At 34.7% G+C, this 25,687-nt stretch overlaps 1 protein-coding gene across 1 annotated transcript; it reads right to left on the reverse strand.

The window, feature by feature from the left end:
- Positions 1 to 5,742: 5,742 nt before the first annotated feature.
- On the reverse strand, positions 5,743 to 11,035 carry LOC130902982 (uncharacterized). Its single transcript, XM_057815269.1, has 3 exons — positions 10,747 to 11,035; positions 10,555 to 10,671; positions 5,743 to 9,953 (listed from the first exon to the last, which is right to left on the reverse strand). The coding sequence occupies exons 1-3, from the start codon at positions 11,033 to 11,035 to the stop codon at positions 5,743 to 5,745; spliced, it is 4,617 nt and encodes a 1,538-aa protein (XP_057671252.1).
- Positions 11,036 to 25,687: the final 14,652 nt, after the last annotated feature.

Consider the following 25,687-nt stretch of genomic DNA (forward strand, 5'->3'; position numbering starts at 1 on the left):
GGCTCAAAAAAAGGATTTTGATATTACAAAACTGCCAAAAATACTGTCTCTTGAACACAATTATATGTTAGTTGGTTTGGTACGCGCAATACTTCCGTTTAAAAAGTCCAAGCTCTACCATTACATTGCTTACAGCAGAACTTTGACAGATTATTGGAAATCTTACAACAATTTGAGTAAAAAAAGTAACATGTCACCTAAAAAAATAATAAATATTAGTCTGTTATTGTATGTAAGATATAACTAGCTTGTATCATAAGTTTCAAAATCACAATATTATACTTAATTTAAAAAATCTTCCTGGCGAATAATATTTACAACTTTAATTTTGACTTGTTTGCTTAATCTAAGTAGTTCAATCTTCAGTATCGACAACACTCCATCACCTGCAAACAACATTTGCACAGCTTTACTCAAGTTAAGCAACTGCTGATCAGTAATAGTTTGATGCGTATTTTCATCTACAGCAACATTTTCTTTGATAATAGCTTGAAGCAAACTTGAGTATAAGTCATTTTGCCAAGCTATTCCCTGTCTTCTATTATAATTCATATTAGCAGCCATAATCAAGAACAAATTAAGATTGCTGAATGTAACACATTAAAGTATTACTAAAAATGTATTACTTTCATTACACTTATTCTCAGTTAATGGACAAAAAGAGAACGAAGAGATTGAAATGATCTCATATACTGGTATCTTTGGCATGTTAGATGTAATGCTGAACTGTCTACAATAATAAAGAAATCTTAGTCAAAAATGCAACTAATGTAAGAAGTGTACCTTGAATTCTTATTTCATCATTAATTATTTCTCACTGCATGTCACTCACTATGTGAATATAGTGGTTTGCTAGCGTAGACAGATTTATGTAAATATTTCACAATATACGATCATCTCGTTTCCGACAGAATTTTTCGTTGTTTTTGGAAGAAGCCAGTAAGGAAAGAGATATACACTGGGTACATTTTAAAACCCTCCTCCGGTGAAATATGTGGTGCCATCAACAGCTGCTTTGTTTGGCTAGGTTAAGATAGATTACTAAACGTTTTGCCTTTGAATGCCCACTATGTTGTCTCTTTTCGGTGCTCTACTGCTCAGTGATGCACCTTATTGGTCGTTCGAATCGTCATCTGCAAAGGAAACATCCTTTTCTACATCGGACCCACCTAAGATCAGGGCCCTCCATGATGCACTTCTCCCATTAAAAGACTTCGAACTCGAACTGGCATATTTCCGAATGTAGACGTTTCTGCCGAACCAACAAAAAAGTATCGCTGTATAGTTTTATTCTAGAAACACTTCACATTTAAACACTAAATTGCTTTTTCATCGATACAAGGAAGAAAGACAAAAAGATAAAAGTTCGAGGAAAAACTACCAATGATGGATAGAAGAATCTGACAATTAATATTCAGCAATATTGCGACTTTCATGTTTCTAGAGGTTACCCTTAGCAAAAAGTATTGTATTCGTCTTATGAGTTGAAACAAAATGATATCAGTTTTTTTTCAATGTGTCTAGAAAAGTTTTACTCTATAAAAGCTAGTTAGAAAATAAAAGGTTTTCAAATATCTAAGATTTGCGTCATCCGTTAGGAGTTCAGCAAACATGCGACGAGAGACGTTGATAAGAGCCGGGGAGCTAACATTAAAGGTGAGCCGATCATTCGACTCACGGATCGATATTCCGCTAGAGAATACCGAAGACTCGCTAGGTGAGTGATGAGATACGACACTCTGTGCCGAGACTTCATGAGCCCTGGTGGGCTTAGGAAGCGCCGGAGGGGTTCGGGAAGCGGGAAGGTTATTACCTTCTTGACGATTAGCGTCAGGATTCATAATTGATTCAAAATAATCAAAATACGAATGCTTCTATACCTATACAATGAGGAAAGGTGAAAAAAATAAAAGCTGGTGGGAACACTCGATAGTAATAATGAATAGATAAAATCTGATACAATTCATATGGAGCACTAATGCGGTCTCATCTATTCCATCATTACACGTAAACAAAAAGCATCGAATCACTTTTGATAATGTTTCAAACAAAATATATATATATATATATATATATATATATATATATATATATATATATATTTGGGTGGCCCTTATTTTTGAAGGTGACTTGCTACCTCCTAAAATAGTTCTATGGTATAAAAAAATTTCAGCTCAATTGATCAACATTAACACGTGCCTCAATGCATGTTCAATTGTTTCTGTAAAACCAACGTGCGCGGCAGGAGAACGCCGACAACCGCTCGTTGCAGCGCGCCGCGAAACGAGTGTCGTGGTGTTACGCTTATCGGCCAGAATCGTACTTTCTTCTATTTACAACCTTTTAAAAAATTTCATGCTAGTTTCATATTTTATTCAAGGAATGCTATTCAATAATTTATATCAACGAACTTTTTTTACAATCGGGGTATTTTTGTCGGTAGTCCGACACTATTTTGAGAATATACTGTTTCTGTTCCTCGTTAGTGCTTAATTGTTCGTTATAATCTTGCATTAATTTCACTCTTCTTTCCGCTGTGTCATTCGTAACTCTCAATTTCTCAACAATCGTTTTCGCTCTCTGGTACTCTTCATTTTCACTGCGAGATGGCTGCACCTCTTATATCTGGGGAGTAGTAGTGGACGGAAACGAGTGAGACACTTACACCTTAACGGCGGGAGTAACTATGACTATCTGATATTTGCTCCATCCCCCTTTTAAAGTCGCCTGGAGTAAACTCACCCGTTCTGACTCCATCTCGTAGTCCACCCCGTAATTTACCTATTTCGAGGTTTAAAGCGCATGCAAAAGATATGTGCACTTTATGTGTAGACTGAGTGGTAGTTATGTGCACATCTCTGAATACAGAGGCTGTCATTTCCTCAAGCTCACTCATATCAGTGATACAGTTTCTAAAACCAGGTGATAGAATTTCATGTATAAATCTTACCAAATCTTCCTGTTGTTCTTAATTAAGATGAGCCCAAAACAAATTTCCATCCTTCTTACACTTTGAAAAGGAGGTCATATAGTAACACCCCATGTCAGGGTGTGCCCCGTACACTATCTCGCCAGCTTTTGGCAATTTTCCTGGGGCGATAGTTCTAACAGATCCGCCTGATATTGTGCTTTTTGACGAAGCGGTAGATGGAGGAAGACCCAGAGTGAAGTCCTCTCTAACTACATCTTCTGGAGTGGAGCAGGGAGATTGGCACTGAGAATCTGCGAACAAATGCATCTGCCCTAATTTCTCTCTAGGGGGTGTAATAGGTGTGGATTTACAATTCTTTTTTTGTTTGTCATACTTATCGTAAACAAGGGGGGTCCATGCTCTCGTTGCCAAATCTTTGTTGTTGGTTTTAAATTCTTTCAGTTTTTCTTGGTCATTACAAACAGCGTACCCTAGGTCAATAGCGTACTTAAGGACAATATTCTCTATCCCTGGTGCCTGTTCCCTCGGACACTTTAGACCCAATTTTAATAACTTTTCAAAGGACTCTGGTGGTATTGTGATATTGTAAGAGTCTGCAATGGACTCCAAATTGGAGTACAGGAAGTCAGCTTTCTTGATTTTATGCATAATTGAATCAGTTTTGCTTTCGAGGTATATATATATTTTATCTATCTCATTCATCGCTATTTTATGGCTCAATCTTAAATAGGCTGATGAAACACATTCCCGGTTTAAGAAGCCTCTATATGATTTTCGCCCGAAGGTGTACTACCATTAGATATAGGTAGATTATAATATTTTATTTATTTAGGTAAGGGAAGTCGGCAAATTGGATCCGTAACTTCGGGATAAGGATTGGCTCTGAGGATCGGGGCGTGTCGGGCTTGGCGAGGAAGTGGGTCACGGCTGACGTGCCGGGCCTGGGCGAGGTGAAGTAATTGGAGCATCTCTCTTTCCTTCGGGTTTGGAGTTTGTGATGATTATGAATCCGAGTTCGGTCCCGTGCCTTGGCCTCCCGCGGAACCGATTTGCTGCGAGGTTCCATATTACCTTAATCGGTATTTGGATATCCTCTTCGGCCGCCATTCAACGGTCAGCTCAGAACTGGCACGGACTAGGGGAATCCGACTGTCTAATTAAAACAAAGCATTGCGATGGCCCCAACGGGTGTTGACTCAATGTGATTTCTACCCAGTGCTCTGAATGTCAGAGTGAAGAAATTCAAGCAAGCGCGGGTAAACGGCGGGAGTAACTATGACTCTCTGTTGTCCGACCTCGGACAACAGCACGGCATGGGGCCTTAGGAATTAACCTGCCCCGCCAATATTTCGTTTTCATAGTCCGCGCCACTTTCCAGGACGGACTCCTTTCCAAAGCGAGGCCAAGACATTGTATTTCCCAGCAGTAGTTGGCTGGTGCGCTCATGAATGGAATTCACGACACTCCCAGTCCCAGTTCCCAAGTACTAGGTCTGGAAGTGCATAGTGTTCCACGATAGCCGAAGGTGGTCTAGAAATATATATAAAATAAAGAATATATAAATATAAATAAAATATTATAATCTACCTATATCTAATGGTAGTACACCTTCGGGCGAAAATCATATAGAGGCTTCTTAAACCGGGAATATGTTTCATCAGCCTATTTAAGCCTATTAAGCCATAAAATAGCGATGAATGGAGAGGCTGCCAATAATAGTCTTGGTAATGTAAGATCTGATGTCTTGCTTAGAAAAGCCGAGAATACTAGAAATGATATTATTATCTCGACACCAGATTCCACGCGCTCCCACGACTAGAGGGGCCACGACGATATGTTTCCCAGGGTATCGGGATCTCATGGCACTTAGGAAGCGTGGCTCGCTATAAATGGCGCTCTTATTCAGAGCGGCTAGGGAGAGGGAGCTAGGTCCCTCCCAGCTGACGGCAATGTCGCACACTATGGCTCTTGAACCCATCTGGAGCACGAGATCGGGTTTCTTTAATGCGCCGTCGATGCATCTAATGTGGGGTTCAACTTCTACTACCCATCCTTTCTTCTCGGCAATTTTTCGCGTAAGCGTAACGAGCTGGTCATACCGCCTTATTCTCTGCCAATGTGACGCAGGACATTTTTGTAAAACATGGCTAAGTGACTCGTTACGATCACATCCCATCCTACATTTTCTCTCATGTAGTGGATTGGACGGGAAGCCCTTAGTATTACGATGCTCGCAGCTTTATTGAGCTTCTCGTTTCCAGGAGTTTACACTAGTTCATTCAGGATGCGAATGCAACATATACAACTTGACCAACTTTCACATTTATTCATGAAGAAACACTATTCTATGAAATATTACAATAATTGTAAATAATAAACTTTGTAAAGGCAGAGTAACGATATATTTGATTAAATTAAACTTAAACATGTGGTTCTTTCTGTGTCTGTCTCTGTTCTCTCTCCTAAGCACACCTTTTAGTTTTTAGCTGCTGTTCGGAAAAGCAACGTTGCCGTTAGTACCTTTCTATTATAATATCTAAAGAATATGAGAGCGAACGCAACATAGCGGCCTCCCTTGAAATCTCGTAGTTTCAAGAAAAATAAAATGAAACCAAAATTTACAAACATATAACAACTTAACTAAAATATCAATTAATTATAAACCTTGACTTTGTCGGCTACGAGACTCAACCTGATTAAACATACATTGAAATGTTCGAATATGCATTACATTGAGAAAAAAAAAATCTTAGTCTAATATTCTACAAATTAATAAGTTATAAATCAGTTTATATATAATAATCACTGCATTAGGATTGATCATAAATAGGCAAAACACTGATTTTAGTAACAGGACGTTTAAATATAGCGTTTTTCACTTTAACAGTTACCACTCGAATGTGCCCATCAGCACCAGGATGTACGTTCATTATTCTTCCAATCTTCCAGGCTAATGGAGCAGCATCATCATGTAACACGATGCATTGACCGACCTTATAAATGTCATTTGCAACTTGCCATTTGGGGCGTTCTTGAAGAGTCTGTAGATAACTGCGAGACCAGCTCCTCCAAAACTGTTCAAATAAAGCTCGCAATTGTTTATAGCGACAACTTAACCTAGAATGTTTAACGTCTAATGAGTTTTCTGGTAAGAAAGTTAGAGGAGCACCAATTATAAAATGTCCAGGTGTTAAAACTTCCGAGTCGTCTGGATCTTCACTAAGCGGAGTCAGAGGGCGTGAGTTTACTATAGATTCAATTTGAACCAATAAAGAATAGAAATTCTCGTAAGTTAGAAGAGTGTTCTGTAAAACTCGCTTTAAATGATATTTTGTGAGTCGTACAGCGCTTTCCCACAATCCGCCATGATGTGGAGATCGCGGTGGTATGAAATGCCAAATAATGCGATTGTCAATTAGAAAATTTCGGAATACATCATCTTTGATTTCGTTTATAAGATTGGACGCACCGACAAAATTGGACCCATTGTCCGAATAGATTTCCGAAGGAAAACCTCTGCGAGCGATTAGCCTTTTAAACGCATTCAAGAAACTATTAGTTGATAGTTCAGTTACCAGTTCGATATGTATGGCCTTAGAAGCAAAACATATAAAAATACATATCCATGCCTTTATCGATTTGGTATTTCGCAAAAAACTATTCTTAATTAAGAATGGTCCCGTATAGTCTACTCCAAGTACAGAAAATATTCTAGAAGGTTGTACTCGGGTTGACGGTAGATCACCCATTTTTTGAAGGCCTGCAGAAGGTGATACTTTAAAACAAATAACGCATTTTCTTAAAATTCCTCTAACTGAATTTCGACCTTGCATAGGCCAATAATTTTGTCTAATAACAGATAATAGAGTTTGTGGTCCGGCATGCAAGTATTTAAAATGAAAATGTCTCACAATAAGAGATGTTAAGTGGCATTTTGCAGGCAGAATAATTGGATGTTTATTGTCAAAATTTAAATTAGTATTTTTCAATCGTCCCCCGACTCTTATTATACCCCTCTCGTCGAGAAAAACACTCAAGCGGAAGAGTTTACTCTTTTTTGAAACTTGTTTGTGTCTTAATAAATCTTTGATTTCAATAGCAAAATGTTTGCGTTGAAAATGTTTAATTAAAATTATTTTAGCTTCGTCTAATTCGGAAATTTTAAGCTTATTTAAATCTCTCTGCTTGGGCTTAACCTTTAAGTTATTTTTAAATCGCAAAAGGTAGGCGATTATACGAATACATTTATTAAACGAAGAATATTTATAAAAGACGTCAAATTTAACACATTCTTTGGTTAACAATATTTTGTTGGGCGGCTGTTTCAATTCAGGTAAATCGGTATTTGATTGAGTTTCAATGTTATTAGGCCAATATTGATTGCTACTTGAAAGGAATTTAGGACCAAAGAACCACGAATCTAATTCTTGTATTTCTCCTGGGTGGACACCTCGAGATATGTAGTCAGCTGGATTCAAATCCGTTGATATGTAACGCCACTGGTGACTATGGGAAAAAGTCTGTATCTTTGATACGCGATTTGCGACGAACGTTTTGAGTTTACTGGATTCCGATGATATCCAAGCCAACACAATGGTCGAATCACACCAGTAAAATATTTTATCAATTTTAATTTCATTTTCTGTTGCCTTTATTACTGTGTGCGCTAATTCAACACCTAACAATGCGGCACAAAGCTCTAATCGAGGGATAGAAATTACTTTCAAAGGAGCAACTCTAGATTTGGAACAAACTAGATTTACATTTACTGTGTCCAATGAATTCATGGACCTGAAATTAATTGGAGTACCATAAGCGTACTGAGAAGCGTCGGTAAAGACATGCATTTCTATGGATATGAAATCTGTTATTAAAATATGTCGTGAAATTTTTAATTTTTCAATTAATTTCAAACTATTGTAAAACTGTAGCCATGAAATTAGAACATTGTCGGGTACTGGATCATCCCAACCTATTATTAAACCCCACAATTTTTGCATAAATAATTTCGCGCGCGTAATAACGGGACCTTTAAGACCTAGAATATCAAAGATTTGACTGATAACGGATAAAATTCGTCTCTTTGTGAAGATCTTGTAGTGATCTGGACCAGATTCGGGATTTGTAACATATTTTAAAATATCCTCTGAAAAGTTCCAGACCGTACCTAAAGTTTTACTGCAACTTTGTTCGTCCTTAATAATATAATCTGTTTTAGTAGAGGGTTCTAATTGTGAAACAAAATTCAAAATTTGCTCATTATTTGAAGACCATTGGCGTAAACGGAATCCGCCCGACAGTAAAATGTTATATACATCTTTCATTAAAAAACATGCAGATTTAATATCCTTTACGGAGACTAAGTAGTCGTCCATGTAAAAATCCTTTAAAATAGATTGAGCAGCCTCAGGATGATTGATTTCATTATCAAGAGCTAACTGTTTTAAGCAACGAGTAGCTAAAAAAGAGGCAGGGCTCATCCCATATGTTACCGTGAGTAACTTGTAAATTTTCAAAGGATCTGTAGTATTATTGCGCCAGAGTATTAATTGAAACTTTGTATCGTTTTCATGTATTTTAACGCATCGATACATCTTCGCGATGTCCGCGGAAACTACAATCGGAAATAATCGAAAACGTAATAAGATAAAGAATAACGTATCCTGGATGCAAGGTCCTGTTTTTAATATATCGTTTAAACTTAAACTCGAAGTGGATTTACTGGAGGCGTCAAAAACAACACGAAGTCGCGTGGTCATTGAGGACTCTTTTATTACAGCGTGGTGAGGTAAGAAAAAGCTTGGCTGTAAATTGAAATTAAAATTATTTAATTCAGACATATGTCCTAAGTTAATACATTCATTTATAAAACTACTATAATTTTCTTCCAATGTAGGATTTTTACCGAGTTTTCTTTCCAAGGATTGAAATCTATTGACTGCGATATCATATGATTCGCCCAACTGCTCTAGATTGTCCCTAAAAGGTAAGCGGACAATAAAGTTACCATAATTATCACGACTATAAGTCTGTTGAAAATGACTCTCTACTTCATTTTCTTCCTCGGTATAGTTATTTTTCAAAGACGGAATTTCTTCTATCAACCAAAATTTCTCTAATCCATTTTCAAGATTGTTCATTGACCTTGACAAGTTACACACAGAAAAATTTCTATTATTTATACTCGGACAACTGATTGTACCTGCTACAATCCAACCGAGTTCTGTATTTTGTAGAATAGGACGACCCTTTCCTAGAGAAATTTGACCGGGTAATAATAAGCGATAAAAAATACCGGCACCCAAAAGTATATCAACTTTACTGGATTCATTAAATTGTGGATCTGCCAAATCAATATTATTAGGAATTTTGAGATGAGACGTATCAAAGTCCATGTGGGGTGTGTCAGTCGTTATCTGATTGGATACCAAAAATTGTAAATTAACATTATAATTGGAGTTTATAGATTTAATTAGTGATTTAATAACATTATTAATAAAACTTATATTGCCGTTTATTCCTATAACTTTTATATGAACATCTGTCCCTTGAATATTCAATCTTTCAAATAATTCCTGACTTATGAAATTTGACTGAGAACCGGCATCTAAAAGCGCTCGACAAATCATGGATTCGCCGTCTTTATATTCAATTTTTAAAAGTGCGGTTGTAAGTAAAACAAATGAATCGTTATCGTAAGCAGTTAAAGTTAAAATATTTTGAGCACAAGCAACAACACTTTGTTTACTATCATTTCTTTCGACTCGTTTTTCATCAGACTTGATTGGCAAGTTCTGTGAAGAATTATTAACAGAGGCGTGCGCTTCATTATTGGAAATATTATGTTTATCCGTAATGTCGCAATTTTGATGTGAGTTTTTATTAGTAATAGATAAATGCAGTAAACTATTATGTTTTTTATCACAAATTCTGCATGAACTTCCTTGACAATTCGAAACTTTATGTCCTAGTCGAAGGCAATTAGTGCAAGCTTTAAGTTTACGAATTGTATTGATACGATCTGAAATAGAAAGTTTTAAAAATTCATTGCAATAATAAATTACGTGATCTCCTTTGCAAAAAATACAAGCTAGAAGCCTTGTAGAAATATTACTCTGTATCTTTGTTGTAGCAGATTTGTGATATGTATTCTGATAATTTGAAGAAGAGGGTTTGTTCAGATATTTATTGTCGATAGATTCGAGTAGTTTACATCTATCGATCAAAAATTTGAATGAATGTTTCTGAAGTTGGTGACACTACGTCTTTAGTTTCAATCTCCCACTCTTTCCTAGAATTTGCATCTAATTTAGATAATAATAGATGAATTAAAATTGTACTCCATTGTTCTACTGGCTCTTTTAAATTACGCAAAGCTCGATAGTGCTTTTGTAAATTGTCTACAAAAAATCGTAGAGATTCAAAGGAGTCTCTATTTACATTTGGCAAATCAAAGATTTGTTTTATGTGGTTTTTTCTTATAAATTTTTTATTTTGATATCTCTCCTTTAATAACTCCCAAGCCACAGGATAATTCGAATCTGTTACCTCCAGAGAGTCTATAATTTTTATTGCTTCTTTTTTTAACGTTGTTTGGAGATAGTAAAACTTTTGTATGTTACCTAAATTAGGATTATTATGGATGAGAGCCGAAAATGCATCGTAAAATGTTAACCATTTATCATAACTGCCGTCAAATTCGGGCAGAGACAAAGGTGGCAATTTAACATTGAATGTTTCTATGTGAGAAGATTGAATATTAAAATTTGAGTTATTTTGTTGAGGTATAAAAAACGAATTTTGAGACTGATTGCCAAATTGACCGACGAATTTTTTTGCCTTTGCTACCGTTTCATAATAATCATCTTCAAAGGTGACTCGCTCGGAGAAATTTTGTTCGGATTCATCATATTGCTCAATTTCGGTTTGAACCTTGTTAAATTCATCAAAGATGAGTTCCATTCTTTGCATACGAGTGTAAATTTCTGTGATTTTTGAATTATTGTTTGAATCAGCAACAAATTTTTTAAACCGCGTTATTTGACGAGAAATCATTAATTGAAATTCTTGTTCTTGGTCATTTCGACCGGCCTCGTTAGCCATTTTGTACCTACCTTTATGTCGCGAATTTATGCAGAGTTAATTCTAATAATCGATAATGAGACAATCTCAGGGAAGTGAGTAATCGCCTTAATAGTGTGTGCGTTGTTGTTCCTTCCTTTTGGGTTTTAGTTATGATAGGGCGCCAGTAACATTTTCTGGTCAGATTTATATCAGTGTGGACCGAAAGATGCACAAAACTACACACTGTTTATCAGGAAAAATGAAGATTATTGTACGATAATATACGTTGATCGCTAACGTACTAAAAAATGTTCTGGGTTTCATTAACATAAAAAAAAATATACATTAAATATTTGACGAATTTACTGATTAAAATTTGTGAAAGCATAAATGTATATAGTCCTGTTTTATCCAAAATAAATGTAATTATTCATGGAGTTAGTTATTTAGTTTTCTATAAAATACAACTACTATATTGACGAAGCAAAAACCATTAGTTCAGTGTTCCAAAGGTATAATTAAAACATATAGGCACATCACTTAGATCTTGTGTCAGATATTGAGGAGATATTTAAAAAAGAATTACAAACTATCGTGAGTTCTCGACATATATGTATGTGGTTGGCTTGAATGCTAACCACGTACTTTTCACATGTCTAGCTTAAGATATTCTCTTCGAGCATGCCAATCCGAATTGATATTCGCTAAACGTTGATCTGTCAGTATGACAAATAAGCGAATTCAGGAATTAGCTAGCCATTAGTAAATTAGCAGGCGATGATGTTTAATTACCAGACCATATTCCTTCAATTAAGAAAAAACTATTTGTGAAAAACGTTGAAACTGAATAATTACATTGGGAGAAATTTTAGCTTGAAATTATACAATATTTAATCTAAATAAATCGATTATTATGAGAAAAACATTAGATCTGAATTAGTTATAAACTGTAATTAGAAAATATTCCTACCTTGCGTTTGCCGGTAATCGATGCACATTCGCTCAGCACGGCGACACACAAGAAAATGAATCTTTTGTGTTAGCAACATATGCTTATGGATATTTGGCGCTCGCCGGAAGGCGCAATGCCATAACTGGCGGCAATATTTGAATTTTATATAAATGAGATTCTTTTCGGAATAACACACTATTGGTCTTAATATTTCTAATTATTATTTCTGCTAGCATAACGGTATTATATACCGTTACACCCCCTCTCCTCGGTTTAGAATTTTTTTATAAAAAATTCGTAAACGAATACTGAACTAGAGGTTAGTGTACCCTAGGTTAGATAGATGTCTATCTATGTTGAGCAGAAAACCAAAGAAAAATGAATGAATGAAGAAAACAAAATTAGCTAACAAGTTACCATACTATGAGAAAAAATTTTATGATTCATAAGCGCCCGTACCAAGTTTGATATATCTGTTACGACTTTCAAAGAAACCTCAATATTGTTACAGTGCACAGGTGGTTTTGAACCATTCGAACAAACTAAATACATATTAAACAAAACAGTAAAGGTACGAAAATTGTTTGTCTAAAAAATTAATATATGGTTCGATAGTTGTCCATTATTCGTATTCGTGATTCTCGGAATAACATAAAAGACTACTAAATACTAAATGTTGATCAGCAATATTTACAATGCACAAATAATAAGTTGATTTTGTAATAATACATTATAGTACACACATAAATACATAACAAACTAAAGTCGCCGGGAAAAGAAAAAAAATAAAATACATTGTTCAGTACCAATTCAAACAGCGCAACAGAATAAAAACTATTTCATACACTATATTTGGACTCAAAAAAAAAAACACAAAAACAAAAACTAGAGGTTGTTCTTTTCTCGTCTCTATATTAACACTGTGAAGATAATTCTCGTAATCTGAACATGCTTCGGTATAAGTGTAAGGTGTTAAGCTTGGGAAAAAATAAGAAACATCTGTAACTCCGGATATCATAAATGAACTAACTGGAAGTACCTGCACCTACTTAACGACCTCTCTGTTTTTTGCAGAGGAAAAGATTATCCAAAGGAATAGATATAATTACGATAAAAATGAAAACATGAAAGTTATTCTTTCTTTTCACTACAAAAATGTTAATCACACATAATCATTTTGTGTTCATGGAGATAAAAGGCACAATATATTTTAGCATACACTGTATATGTTTACGAACGATAATTATCAAGTGAGTCATGATGGGAATTTGTCTAAATATTCTTTTAAAAGCATATCTCTATAAGAGACCAAAGGTACAGATTTTTAAAAGAAACTTAATTCTTACCATATACAAATAACTCAAATCTGTCATTAAGACTTTTCTACATGTACCTAATAGTTATTTATATTACGAAAGAATTCATGTTACGACAGGATTCCACCTGATCACTTTGTTTATATATTACTGTTGAATACGGGATATTTCTGTCCATTAACATAATTTCGGAAGGCTACTTCTCAGAACGCTTTTTCAAATGCGGAATGATTACATATATTACTAAGGTACGACACTTGTATTACACGATACAGTAAAATGTGATGCTCTTTTTTTTTGTAGGCATATGTTCAATAACACAAATGTTAACTATAGGACGACATTAAAAACAGATATTCATAACTTCCAATAATATAAACGAATAGAATTGTACTTTGTATGTATTATCCGTTTAAAACTTAACTTAATTAAAATATACGACTCGATTTCTTAGTGATTGTAGGTAATTTTTTCTTAAGAATACTAAAACCATTGAACAAAATATATACAAAGGAATAATCCAATACAGGATAAAAAGTTAGTTGCTATCGCAATCGTTATCTTTTTCGGTTTGAGAATTTTCATCGTCCGAAGTTAAATTGTCTTCTGGCAGGTTTTCGTCGAAGTCTGTGAAATTTTCTTTTAAATCAGATACGTGAAAATTACCCAAGTTATTGCCGCTTTTATCAACTATATTGTATACTAGTTTAGACAATACTTTATTAACAATGCATGGGATATATTTCGGCGCAAACTTGGCTGAAAAATCATTGGCTTTGGAAGATAAAACGAAATTACGTTTCCAAAGACGGTCACCCACATGAAATTGTATGTCACGCTTTCGCAAATTGTAGTTTTTTGCATTTTTGTCATATGCTTCTTTCAATTTTTTTCTGATGTCCACAAACAATTTTGGTAAATTCTTAATGTCTTCAATGTATTGTGATGTGTCACCAATCGACACTTCATTATTTGCGTCGGTCGAAATAATGCCATACTGATCTCCTGAAAGAGTTACGTTTCGAGCAAAATTCAGGAACGAAGGTGAATAACCGGTAACATCGTGCTGAGCCGTTCTAATAGCCTGTGCAATTTGGTGTATGTATACATCCCAATCTTTATGGTTTTCGTGGAAATAGCATCTTAAAGCGGTAATTATTACTTTGTTTGTTCTCTCTGTGTGGTTACTCTGCGGATGGTAATTAGCGTTATATAAGATTTTTTGCACTTTATATTTACTCATTAAGTCTTTGAACATTTTGCTTACAAATTGTGAACCGTTGTCGACAGATACAACCTGTGGTACTCCGTGTATAAGAAATACGTGGTTTTCTAAGAATTTAGTAATGCTGGAGGCAGTTGCACTCGGCATCGGGTGTACTAAACAAAATTTTGTAAACCAGTCCGTAACGACCAGAGCGTATTTATTGCCGTTCTTAGACCTTGGGTAACAGCCAATGATGTCCGCGGAGATCCATTGGAAAGGAAAATGTATATCTTTATATTTACCCATTACCCCTGCTTTTGGTAAATTGCTACTTTTGCACGCTGCACAAATGCTGCACTTTCGAATGTAACGGTACACATCAGAGCGTAATTTTGGCCAGTAATAAGTTTCTAATATGCGATAAAAAGTCTTAGATATACCAAAATGGCTACCGGTGACGTCATCATGACACTGTTTTAGAATTTCTGGACGATTTTTTGCAGGAACAACAACTTTCCAGTTAGATAAGTTAGTTTTTAAAGGTATGTTCGAAAAAATATGTTTATATAAGACGTTGTTTTCGACTTTAAAATTAGGAAATTTTTCGGGAGTTCTAGAAACTTTTTCTAACATTGAACGATACCATTTATCTGGTTTGAAGGTAGAAACATCAATAGTCGAAATCTCATTAACAGAACGAGAAAGAGCGTCACTAACCAACATTGTGGAGCCTTTCCGGTGTTTGATGACAAAATCAAATTGAGCTAGTCTGAGAGCTAGGCGGGCAAGTTTTCCACTAGGGTTGGATAACTTATGAAGATATTGTAAGGATGAATGATCCGTTTCCAAAGTAAAGACTGTTCCTTCCACATAGCATCTAAATTTTTCAATTCCGAAGATAACCCCAAGAAGTTCTTTTTCCGTTGTAGAAATTTTCCTTTCGGTTTTAGTGAGAGCACGACTGGCATAAGCAATGGGATGATCTAGTCCGTCACATTCTTGATATAATATTGCACCCAGTCCTGTGTGGCTAGCGTCTGTTTGAATGATAAACGGTTTAGAATAATCGGGACTAGCCAAAATTGGAGTGGAAGTTAAAAGAGATTTAATTTCGGAGAAAGCCTTATCTGCTTCAACTGTCCAGACGATCGGATGACCTTTCTTTCTTCCTTGCAACAGATCTGTAATAGGGGAGCAAATAGACGAGGCCTTTTTAAGGAATCTCCTATACCATCCAATCAAACCTATGAGTCTCTTAATTTCTGTGGTATTTTTAGGGGCGGGATAGTTAAGGATAGCTTCAATTTTATCTGGTGAGTGAAACCAAGGTAATTGAGTGATTCTCTGCAAAACTCACATTTTTTCATGTTGATCGTTAATCCAGCTTCTTTCAACCTGTGATACAATTTCTCTAAGATTTCTAGATGGAGCTCGAACGTTGGGGTAGCAACAACTATGTCGTCCAGATAACAAAAGCAATACGGTAGTATAGAGGGATCGATAATTCTATCCATTAATCTTGCCATTGTTCTGGGAGCATTTTTTAAACCAAAACACATTCGTGTATATTCGAAAGAACCTAGTCCAAAAATTGAAAAGGCAGTTTTAGGTTTAGAGGAGTCTGTTAAGGGAACTTGGAGAAACGCTTTGCGCAGGTCAATGGAGGTGAGATATTTTGCATCCCGAAGCTTATTTAAAATAGAGTCAACCAAATGACAAGGGTAAGAATCGCTCTTGGTGACAGAGTTCAGTTTCCTGCCATCAAAACATACTCTGTATTGTCCATCCTTTTTTGGAACTAACCACAGGGGTGAACACCAGGGTGAATTCGAGGGTTGAACAATGTTCAACTTCAACAGTTTCTTTTTTAAGGTGGGACTGCATTGTTGGACTCAATGGATATTGTCTCTGACAGATCGGCTTTGCATCTCCAGTATCTATATCATGAGAAATCAAATGGGTTAATCCTAGTGAATCGTTAGGTGCTATGTCTGAAAATAATTCGATAACTCTGTCCAAGTCCGATGCTTGGTGTGAAGTCAATGATTTTTTATCTGAAAGTGTATTTATCGTACAAAGTGACGATAACATAGAGTAAGAAAAATTATGAAAACTTACATCAACTTTAAAAAGTTTCAAAAAATCCATACCCACAATCAGTGCATGTTTTATTCTAGGTATAATTAAAATTTTTAAGTCATGTGAAATATTATTCAATGATACTGATACATTTATATACCCTAAAACTTGTTGACTTGTGCCATCAGCGGTAGTTACATTCAGTGATTCGTCATATTCCATGGGTAGATTGAGAGAATGCAGAAAGTTTAAACCTTGACTACCCAAAATAGAAGCTGTACTACCACTATCCACCATGGCTAAAATATCTTTGTTATTAATTTTAATGTTAAGATACGGTCTATTGTCATTAAATTTTTTTACAAATACTGGACATACTTTGGCATCAGATTTTAAGTTATTTTCCGTTAAAGTATTAAAAGAAAAAGGAGGCATTTCTAGTATTGACTGATCTCTAGATACAGAATTTATTACAACCGGTTTCTCGGCAGATATAGAAAGTTTTTGAGAGATATTTTTATTTTTAAAGGAACTGAAAAACTCGTGTACAAAAGTAACATAATGTTGCCATTCGTCGAATGAAGTTTTATAATTTAATGTTTCTCTTTCTTTAGGTTTTGCTTTGTATTCGTATGTTTTGTACTTGTCTCTGACGATACTTCTTTTTCTGGATCACTTATGACCGCCAGAGGTTTTGATTGGTAAGCAGTCGAATAGGCGTTTTTTTGTGCGCAAAAATTACATTTGGTTTTCACTACATTTTTCATACCGCAACCATAACAAAATATTCTTTTAATATCACGGCATTGACTATACTTATGCCCGTTTCTGTCACAATTATAACAAACTACTTGAGCTAGAGTTGAGACATTTTGAGAAATTTTGTTTTCCTTGAACTGTACTTTATTGGATGTTTTTGCATTGTGTTCTCTGAATGATTGACTACATGATCCGCGAGGGTTGTCGCTTTGGAGCATTCTATATCTTTCTGACCAGTTTGTGAATCTTCAATCTACTTGCATAAATTCTAAAGTTCATCAATAGTGTTTGTATCGTGTAAAGCTAATTGGGAAACAATAGAAGGTAATAAATTTCTACGTATCTTTAAAACACGAGTGGTTTCTTCAGGAATTATCTCTAACCGTTTAAATAAACTCTCCATTTCAGCAACATATAATGTAGCACTTTCCTGAGGGCCTTGTGTCCTGTTCGCAATTTGTATTTCTAAATCAAATTGATAGTTACTCGGTAAAAAATCTTTTTTTAATTTAGCAACTAAACTAGCCCATGAGGTATGGTTGGAAAATGACCGTGTTCTTCAACCACTTTACCCACACGCCTATTTATATCTAAGCGTGAGGAGCGCTGCGCGTACTTGTTAACTGTACAGCACTTAGACTGTAGCAGTTGCTGATTTTTGGTAGCACAAAACGGTATTTTAGTATAAGGCTAAAAGACATACGCCACTATGAATAATCTTTTATTTAACAACTACTTTAGGTCGTAAAGCTACAGTAGTTGGTGCCTTATTGACTTCTGTCGATATAAATTGAGACACTTTCAGGATAAAAAGTTATAATAAAATATGACTACACTACACAAAATGTTAAACACAAAACTTGTCCTGCGCCCAAATACAGTAAATAACACTTGAAACGTAAATTGAATAAAAGAACTATGTTAATTCATCAAGAGAAATTAATTTGACTTTTCATTTTTAAATGCACTGACAACTCACTCACATTTTTTTTTTTTTTTGAGATCAGGTAGTCGTAAATTTATTAATCATTTTTGAAAGATCATCGATTCTAAAATCGAATGATCATTCATTGGTTTGAGAATATAATTCTCGAACATATTGGGCCCCTTGAAACTTGAAAAGTTTCAAAATGCTCGATAAATGGGACTGAAATAGCATTAAAATGTTTGTAAGCATGTCAATATCGCACGGTAAAAATTAAAAATCGAGAAAGGGAATTCAATGCATTTTATAATATTAAGAAAAATTAACGATTCCTATTGGAAACTACATTCTAGTAACCAATGTAACTACTAAAAAAATGTAAACAACAAGGTGGTTCATATAACTTACAAGCCTATGTTGATTATCAGTCACTTTTCACCGAGAAGTGACTCATCAGACTCAGGAAAAGGGACTATTTTAGAGATGGCTCTGGTGTATATACTAGTTGCTATTTTAACTTTTACTACCCTCACATTCCCATCAGGCCCCGGCATCGTTTCGATGATTCTTCCTGTAGACCACTTTAGAGGAGGTAGCATATCCTCTTTAAGAAGAACTAAAGAATCAACTTTCAGATTAGCCACTTTGGTCGATTTTATAATTGATTCAAGTATTCAGTCGACCAGCGGCGCCAGAATTGTTGTTGTAACTTTGTACATTGTTGCCATAGTGACAGCCGATTTTCAGGGATGGTGGTATTATCTTTTTCAGGAAAGGAAGTTAGGCTAGCGCCGATAAGAAAATGACCTGGGGTCAAACATTCCAAGTCAGAAGGGTCATTAGATAATGGTGATATAGGTCTGCTATTTAAAATTGCCTCTATTTGGGCTAGAATTGTAGAGAACTCTTCATATGCTAATTTGGAGTCTCCAAGAATTTTTGACATGAGCTTTTTCGAGCTTTTTATTCCGCTTTCCCATATTCCTCCAAAATGTGGCGCTCTAGGAGGTATGAATTTCCATTCAATTTTGGAATGCGATAAAAAATTTTGAATAGAATCAATATTATTTTGATTTTTGAAAAATATTTCTAAATCTCTAAAAGTATTATAAGCGCCCTGAAAATTAGTGGCGTTGTCGGAATAAATTTTGGCAGGTTTGCCACGACGGGAAATGAACCGTTTTAGGGTCAAGATAAAGGCTTCAGTTGATAAAGAAGTAACAGCTTCAATGTGAATAGCTTTAGTGACAAAACATACGAAAAGCGCAATATAGCATTTCACCAAGGGAGCTTTTCGTAATTTGGAAGATTTTATGAGAAATGGCCCACCAAAGTCCAGTCCTGTTTTTTGAAACGGTCGAGCAGGGATGACTCTATCTCGTGGAAGGTCTGCCATAATTTGTGTATATGGCTTAGTTGAAAAACGAAAACACTTATGACAGCTTCGAATAAGCTTTTTGGTAATTTTTAAACCATTTAATGGCCAGAAATTTAGTCGAAAATTGTACAACACTGTTTGAGCTCCAGCGTGTCCAAGCCTTTCATGTTCAGCTTTAATCATTAAATTGACAGTTATATTTTTTGACGGCAGAAGTAATGGATATTTTTGGTTAAAAGAAAGGTCAGCGTTAGCAAGACGTCCACCGACTCGAAGCATTCCTTTATCGTCTAAAAAAGGTCTCAGCTTATTTATTTGCTTATCAGATAAAATTTTATTCTGTTTAATCTCATTAATTTCCTTTTGAAATTTAGTTTGTTGTAGGGTCTTGATTATGAAGATTTCAGATTTGCTCAATTCGGATACTGTCAAAGGACCAGAAAATTTGTTCGAATTCTTACAATTTCTGATGAACCTATGTACGTACGCCATTGTTCTTTGCAACTTCTTATAACAGGAAAATTTAGAAAATAAAGTTAAAAGAAAATTTTCTTCTGTTGGGGTAGTCATGACGACAGTTTTTGTTTCGGGAATGTCAGAAAGATGAAGGTTTGGGTATGCAAAATTATCAAATTTTGATAAATCGAGAGTGGGATTTGATAGAAATTTCGGTCCATGCCACCAAAGTTTATTAGAAATTAAATTATTTGCGCTAGTGCCACGTGACACCAAATCAGCGGGATTGTTGATAGTATTTACATACCTCCATGAATGATCTTTAGTTATGGCTTGAATTTTAGCAACTCTGTTGCCTACAACGGCTGGGTTTACCATTGCGCCAGCATAAAGCGATCTGGCTGTCGGACCAGAGATTTACAGAAATAATATTAATCTTTGTTTGAAAGTTTTTATAAATTTTGTCCACTAAATTAGACAGTAGGAGCATGGCTGATAATTCTAGCCGAGGAAGTGTAATTGTGGTAGAAACGGGGGATACACGCGATTTTGCCGAAATTAAATTACAGGAAACAGAATTGTCAGAATAAATGGTTCGTAAATACACGCATGCGCCAAAAGCTTTCAGACTCGCGTCTGAGAAACCATGCATTTCGATGAGATTGATAGATTTGTCAAAAAAAATGAATCTTGGAATAGTTAATTGAGATAGCTTAGGAAGGTTGTTTACGAATGTATGCCATTTTTCCAGTATGACTGGATCTGATATCTCTGTGTCCCAGTCAAGTTTAGCTTGCCATAATTGTTTGACCAAAAGTTTTCCAGACAATATTATGGGATTATAAAGTCCAAGAGGATCGAAACATCGCGATATGGTTGAGAGAATTTTTCTCTTGGTTGCGGGGAATATTGAAAAGGTAGTGGGGACAGAAATGTTCAAATTATCAAAAGCTGGGATCCAATTTAGGCCTAGAACTTTATTTTGAGAATTTTCTAAATCAAGACTAATGCATTTTTCAGGATTTTGTAAGAAAGAAGAATTGTTTGAATCAAAAATTTCAGCGAGAACGTTTGAGTTATTTGAGGCCCATTTATGTAAATTGAACCCGTGATTTCCTAATACAATTTTTAATTCTTGAATTAATTTTATCAATTCATGTTCAGAATTTGTACCTGAAATTATATCATCCATGTAAGTTTCGGATATGAGGGCGTTTGCCGCTAAAGAGAAATTGGAACTATTATTATTTGCAATCTCTTGCAATACTCTTGTCGCTACAAACGGAGAGAAATTGCAACCATAAGTTAGAGTTGATAACTCAATGCACTGCAGGGGTTGTTGAGGATTTTCTCGCCAAAATATATTTTGTAAAAAACGATGTTCTGTGTTTATAGAAATTTGACGAAACATTTTTTGTACGTCAGAAGTTATCGCAAACTTATTTAGCCTAAAACGGCAAAGAATATCGAATAGATCTGGTTGCACCTGGTACCCTTTCAAAGTTATATCATTTAAAGAAACACCTGTTGAGGTAGGGCAACTAGAATCAAAGACAACACGAAGTTTTGTAGATATACTTTGTTCACGAATTACGCATAAGTGTGGGATAAAATATTTTAATTCGTTTTTTGAATTAGTGAGGTTAAGAGTGACATATTTTGCATGTCCCAAGTTTACATATTCAGAAATAAATTTACTATATTCAGAAAATAATTCTGGATTTTTATGGATTCTATTTTCGAGCGAGAGGAATTGCCTTTTAGCGATCAGAAATGATTCACCGAGTTTATGGTGTTTTTTTTTTCAGATTTCAACGGGAAATTGACTTGGAACCTGCCGTTTTCCAGAATTTGTGTGGAATTTTGAAAAATAGTTTCCGCTAGTTCGTCGTTAGACGAGAGAATACTCTTAGAAGGAATTTCCTCCTGTTCCCAAAATTTAGAAAGAGATGAACTTGGTCTTTGTTCGATATAGAAATATGATTACAGCTTGTAAACACGGAATCATTATTTTGAATATTCACGGAATTAAAAGAAGCACTGTTTGGAATAGTTCCAGCAATTATCCAGCCTAAGCTAGTATTTTGTAAACTAGGTAATTTTTTACCGAGATCTATGATACCTGGTGTAAGAAGTTTGTAATATAAATCGGCCCCAACTAGAATGTGAATCTCCGATGGTATGTTAAATTCTGGATCAGTAGGCAGACGTAGCTGGCTTACGTTAATTTTTACTTGTGGTAATTTGCAAGTAATTTTTGGCAATACTGCACAAGGTATTTCAAAGTGTTTGATCGGATTGGAATGTGGAAAGAATTTTAAATGAACCATTTTATTTGTGGTTGATACTGTTTTGTGATATGCCGGAAATTTGCAGTGTTTTTTCAAACGTTTTCAATTGTAGTTTATTTACTAGTTCTTGTGAAACAAATGAGTTTTGGGAACCGTTGTCTAGCAGACTAGTAGTTTTAAATGGGTTATTGTGAGAGTCATACATAATTATTTTAGCCGTAGTTAGAAGCACGTGGCATTCAGTGGATAGAGCAGATAAGGATTGTGTTTGTATAGCAGATACGTTAGAATTATTATCTTGTGAGTTTTCGTTGGTTTCAGCATTATCATAATTCTTCTGTGGTCTAGAAGGATTTTGTCGATTATAAGGAGCCTGGTGAGAATGTGAATTTTCGTCAATTTGACGATTAAAGTTATTATTTCGATTATTTATCGATTTGGTGTGAGGATGTTGACCATTTGTCGTATATACATTGGAGTGAATAGGTTGTGAGTTATTATAACGGTTTTGGGAAATAGAACCATTATTATTATTATGTGCATTATCATTTGCACGGAAAGAGTCAGAATGGAGATAAGTATGATGTTTTTTTTGACATATTGAACAAGATTTTAGAGATTTACAATCCCTTGTGATGTGGCGACCTCCTAGACAGTTTTTACAGAGATTATTCGAATGTATGAATTTATATTTATCACCGATAGACAAATTTTTAAATGATTCACACGTATAGATACGATGTGAAGCATTTTTACAATAATAACAATCTGATTGACTGTTTGTAGGAATCATAGAATTCACGTGAGCAGTTGTTTTCGAATATTTGGGACTAAACTTTTGTTTAGTATCATTTGAATTAGAAGTAGAAGCTTGAATATTTTGAGTGCGCTCTAGAATACCACTACGTTGTTTCAAAAAATCGAAAAAATTCTCAAGGGACGGGATTTCACCCTGTTTTTTACTTTGTTCAAATAATTTACGAGTTGGTAGATCTAGTTTTTTATCTATCCAGAAAATAAGAATATAATCTAATAACTGTTTTGGATTTAAATTTAGTTTTGACATTGATTGTATAATTTTATACATTTTAGCCGTTATTTCACGTAAAAGCGTAGGGCAAGTTTTGCTCACAGGTTTTTGTTGGTATATTTGATCAATTAAGTTATACAGTAGAACACTTTGATCATCATACCTTTGTTTTAAAGTATCTATAGCTATTTGAAAATTGTCATCACAAAGTTCTAGATCGTCTATCAATTGCAAGGGCTCGTTAGAAAGGGAAGCTTTTAAATATAGCAATTTTTTGATATTTGTTAAGCTATTGTTAGAAATAATCAGATTTTCAAAGAGTTGAATGAATGAAGGCCACTCTGACGTCTGACCCTTAAATTTAGGCAAGGAAATATCAGGTAACTTGACGTCGATATTACAATTATTATTAGTTTGACTCTGAGAATTTGAATTATCGTTCGATGTCAATTCATCAATCATTCTAGATAGTTCAGAATTAGTTGTGAAGTATTTTGGTTTGAGAATATAATTCTCGAACAAGGTAATCTTAGATTTGTTTGTAAGGAACCATGTTAAGGCAGAATAATTCACAGCTTTTAATAAATAATTCTTCTTCAGAAAGTCCACGAGATGCACTTAACATTTCGATTTGTTCTAAAAATTCCATTAATGAACCTTTTCCGTTGAAAAAAACGTTCCATTTGTGTACATCAGCATTTTTATAAACCACATTAGATAAGCCTAAATTCTGTGTTTGAGTGAAATTTTGTGATTGTGAAATACTGTGTGATTGTAAACTCGAATTTTTTGCATCAAAATCAGCTTCCAAAATCAAAATTTTAATCTTTAGTTCATCACTACATTTCATTTCATCTTCGTCAGTAACTAATAAGTTTGAGATTCTGTTTGATATATGATGTAATCGCGCAACGATTTTATTTTGCTCATTACTATTCCCCGTAAATGAAGAAATTAATTTTGTCAAGTCTTCAACAGTAGCGTTTATTCCAACCATATCATCGGCAAAAGGAATTTTATTTGCTTTATTTGAAAAATTACGACCAGCTTTTTCTTGTGCTAATAAACCAGCTAATGTTTTCTTTTTAATTTCTGCTGAACCCGACGGAGAAATACCTCTTAAAAGTAATTCATAATTAACCTGTTCAATAATTAAAAATGGCGGATTCATTTTGCAATAAATAAGCACTGTCACACGTGGAAACTTTTTTGAAAATTTACGTAATCACCCGGTATAAATAAAATGTCAAATTCCCATACTATGTCCGACACTCAAAGCAAAAACCAAAAAACTCAAAATCCATTATTTATCAAAACGTTTTAAGCCTAAGATACTGTACTATAAAATTTCCAACCTTTAGTTTTTGTGTATCAGAAAAAATGTAACCATAAAATATAAAAACAACTCTACTAACACTTCGCAATAAATCAATATATATATAATATAACTGTAAACCGAAAAGTAAGAAAAACAACACCACTAAGCCACGTTGAAAAGGCGCCAATTTGTACCTACCTTTATGTCGCGAATTTATGCAGAGTTAATTCTAATAATCGATAATGAGACAATCTCAGGGAAGTGAGTAATCGCCTTAATAGTGTGTGCGTTGTTGTTCCTTCCTTCTGGGTTTTAGTTATGATAGGGCGCCAGTAACATTTTCTGGTCAGATTTATATCAGTGTGGACCGAAAGATGCTCAAAACTACACACTGTTTATCAGGAAAAATGAAGATTATTGTACGATAATATACGTTGATCGCTAACGTACTAAAAAATGTTCTGGGTTTCATTAACATAAAAAAAAATATACATTAAATATTTTACGAATTTACTGATTAAAATTTGTGAAAGCATGAATGTATATAGTCCTGTTTTATCCAAAATAAATGTAATTATTCATGGAGTTAGTTATTTAGTTTTCTATAAAATACAACTACTATATTGACGAAGCAAAAACCATTAGTTCAGTGTTCCAAAGGTATAATTAAAACATATAGGCACATCACTTAGATCTTGTGTCAGATATTGAGGAGATATTTAAAAAAGAATTACAAACTATCGTGAGTTCTCGACATATATGTATGTGGTTGGCTTGAATGCTAACCACGTGCTTTTCACATGTCTAGCTTAAGATATTCTCTTCGAGCATGCCAATCCGAATTCATATCCGCTAAACGTTGATCTGTCAGTATGACAAATAAGCGAATTCAGGAATTAGCTAGCCATTAGTAAATTAGCAGGCGATGGTGTTTAATTACCAGACCATATTCCTTCAATTAAGAAAAAACTATTTGTGAA

This window comes from Diorhabda carinulata, chromosome Y, assembly GCF_026250575.1.
Source record: "Diorhabda carinulata isolate Delta chromosome Y, icDioCari1.1, whole genome shotgun sequence".
Taxonomy (NCBI): domain Eukaryota; kingdom Metazoa; phylum Arthropoda; class Insecta; order Coleoptera; family Chrysomelidae; genus Diorhabda; species Diorhabda carinulata.